The following is a 1,526-nucleotide window of genomic DNA, read 5'->3' on the forward strand; positions in this document are numbered from 1 at the left end:
TAGAGTCGAGGTTTCACTCTGTTGGTCAGGCTGGTCTCTAACTCCTGACCTCAAATGATCCTCCCACTTTGGCCTCCCAATTCACTGCTCACACCTCGAGCAGTGAATTCAGGATCCAACTCAGGTCTGTGTGACTCCCCCAGCTACGCCACCCTCCCTACCGAGGTAAACAGACATACGGGGAGAGTCCATGTCAACAGGGCAATGGCTGACAAGGCACCAGAGACTCAGACAGGGCTGACAGAGAACAGCCTCCTGGAGGAGGAAGAGCAGCCCCGCCTTCTGCATCTAAATGCATGGTGCCTCAGAGGCAGAAATCAGAAGCCAGTACTCAGGGCAAGCTCCCCGATGCCACTCAGCTAGCCAAGTCTGGGCTGCGCTGGGCCGAGTGGTGGCTGTCCCCTTGTCACATTTTCTCACCTTGGGCTTGGAATGCACCGTGAAGCTCAGCAGCCCATGGTACACCTGAAGGGTCACAGGGTAGCCCCAGGCCTCCAGGTCTTGCTTCCGCAGAAGGGTGGCCAGGCAGGAAAGGACCTGGAAGAAAGTCAGAGCCCTCAGTGCCACCAGCCTTGGCCAGGAGGGAAAAGAGCCCAGGTTCTCACTGACTCCAGAAAATCCCATCTGTCTGAGGTCCCCAGGGTGCCTAAACCCCTCTCAGGGAACATCCAAGCATCACCAAATCAGACAGGCTCTGGGAGATGCCAGATAAGAAACTAAACCCCAGACACTAACCCATCGGAGGACAGAGGTGGAGCCGCTGCTGGCCTGGGCTGACATGACATCCATGAAGGCTTTGGAGGTATCAGAGAACTTCTTAATGAGCACAGGGCTGGGAACACTGTGGGAAAGAACATAGACGGTCACCCCAGAGGATCCCTGAAGAGCAGCTGGTGCAGCCCCTTGTGGTACCAAGGACAGGGCAAGGGGCGCTGGTGGCACAGTCACTCAGCAAGTAAGCAACAAAGTCAGAACAGGTGCCCACCGTTATCAGCCAGCTCAGTGTGCTTTCCACCCGGGATCCCTGCCTCCCTCACCTTCCCATTACCCACTCATAAACTCACACCAATCCTCTCTCCACCTCCCCTGGCAGTTCACAGCTCCAGAAAGCCCAGGGCCAACAACCCCTTCCCTCCCTTCTGCCACTCACTGCTCCAGGGATGCCCCTCCTAGGGGCCAACACTCACACTCCCTGGTATAATGACCCAAGTCACCCAGGGCCTTATGTTGTAGAATGCCACCTGATACACAAGTATCTTTTACATTGTATTCTGTTTTTTTTTTTGTTTTTTTGTTTTTTTGAGACAGAGTGTTGCTCTATCACCCAGGCTGGAGTGCAGTGGCGCGATCTCGGCTCACTGCAAACTCCGCCTCCTGGATTCACGTCATTCTCCTATCTCAGCCTCCTGAGTATTTGGGACTACAGGTGCCCACCACCACGCCCGGCTAATTTTTTGTATTTTTAGTAGAGACGGGGTTTCACCGTGTTAGCCAGGATGGTCTTGATCTCCTGACCTCGTGATCCG

The 1,526-nt window shown here is 54.8% G+C and overlaps 1 protein-coding gene across 2 annotated transcripts in view; it reads right to left on the reverse strand.

Annotated features, from left to right (window-relative positions):
• The window catches only part of RRP12 (ribosomal RNA processing 12 homolog (S. cerevisiae)), an 81,145-nt gene that overhangs the window by 45,529 nt on the left and 34,090 nt on the right, over positions 1-1,526 (reverse strand). Inside the window, exons 5-6 of one of the 2 annotated variants that reach the window (XM_012000349.1) lie at positions 736-890; positions 421-537 (exon numbers count right to left, since the gene is read on the reverse strand). In XM_012000349.1, the coding sequence (XP_011855739.1) occupies positions 421-537; positions 736-890 (272 nt within the window). Of the gene's footprint in view, positions 1-420; positions 538-735; positions 891-1,526 lie in introns of those variants that run through there. The other variant, XM_012000355.1, reaches the window with a different exon arrangement.

Source organism: Mandrillus leucophaeus, unplaced genomic scaffold (genome assembly GCF_000951045.1).
Source record: "Mandrillus leucophaeus isolate KB7577 unplaced genomic scaffold, Mleu.le_1.0 Scaffold117, whole genome shotgun sequence".
Taxonomy (NCBI): domain Eukaryota; kingdom Metazoa; phylum Chordata; class Mammalia; order Primates; family Cercopithecidae; genus Mandrillus; species Mandrillus leucophaeus.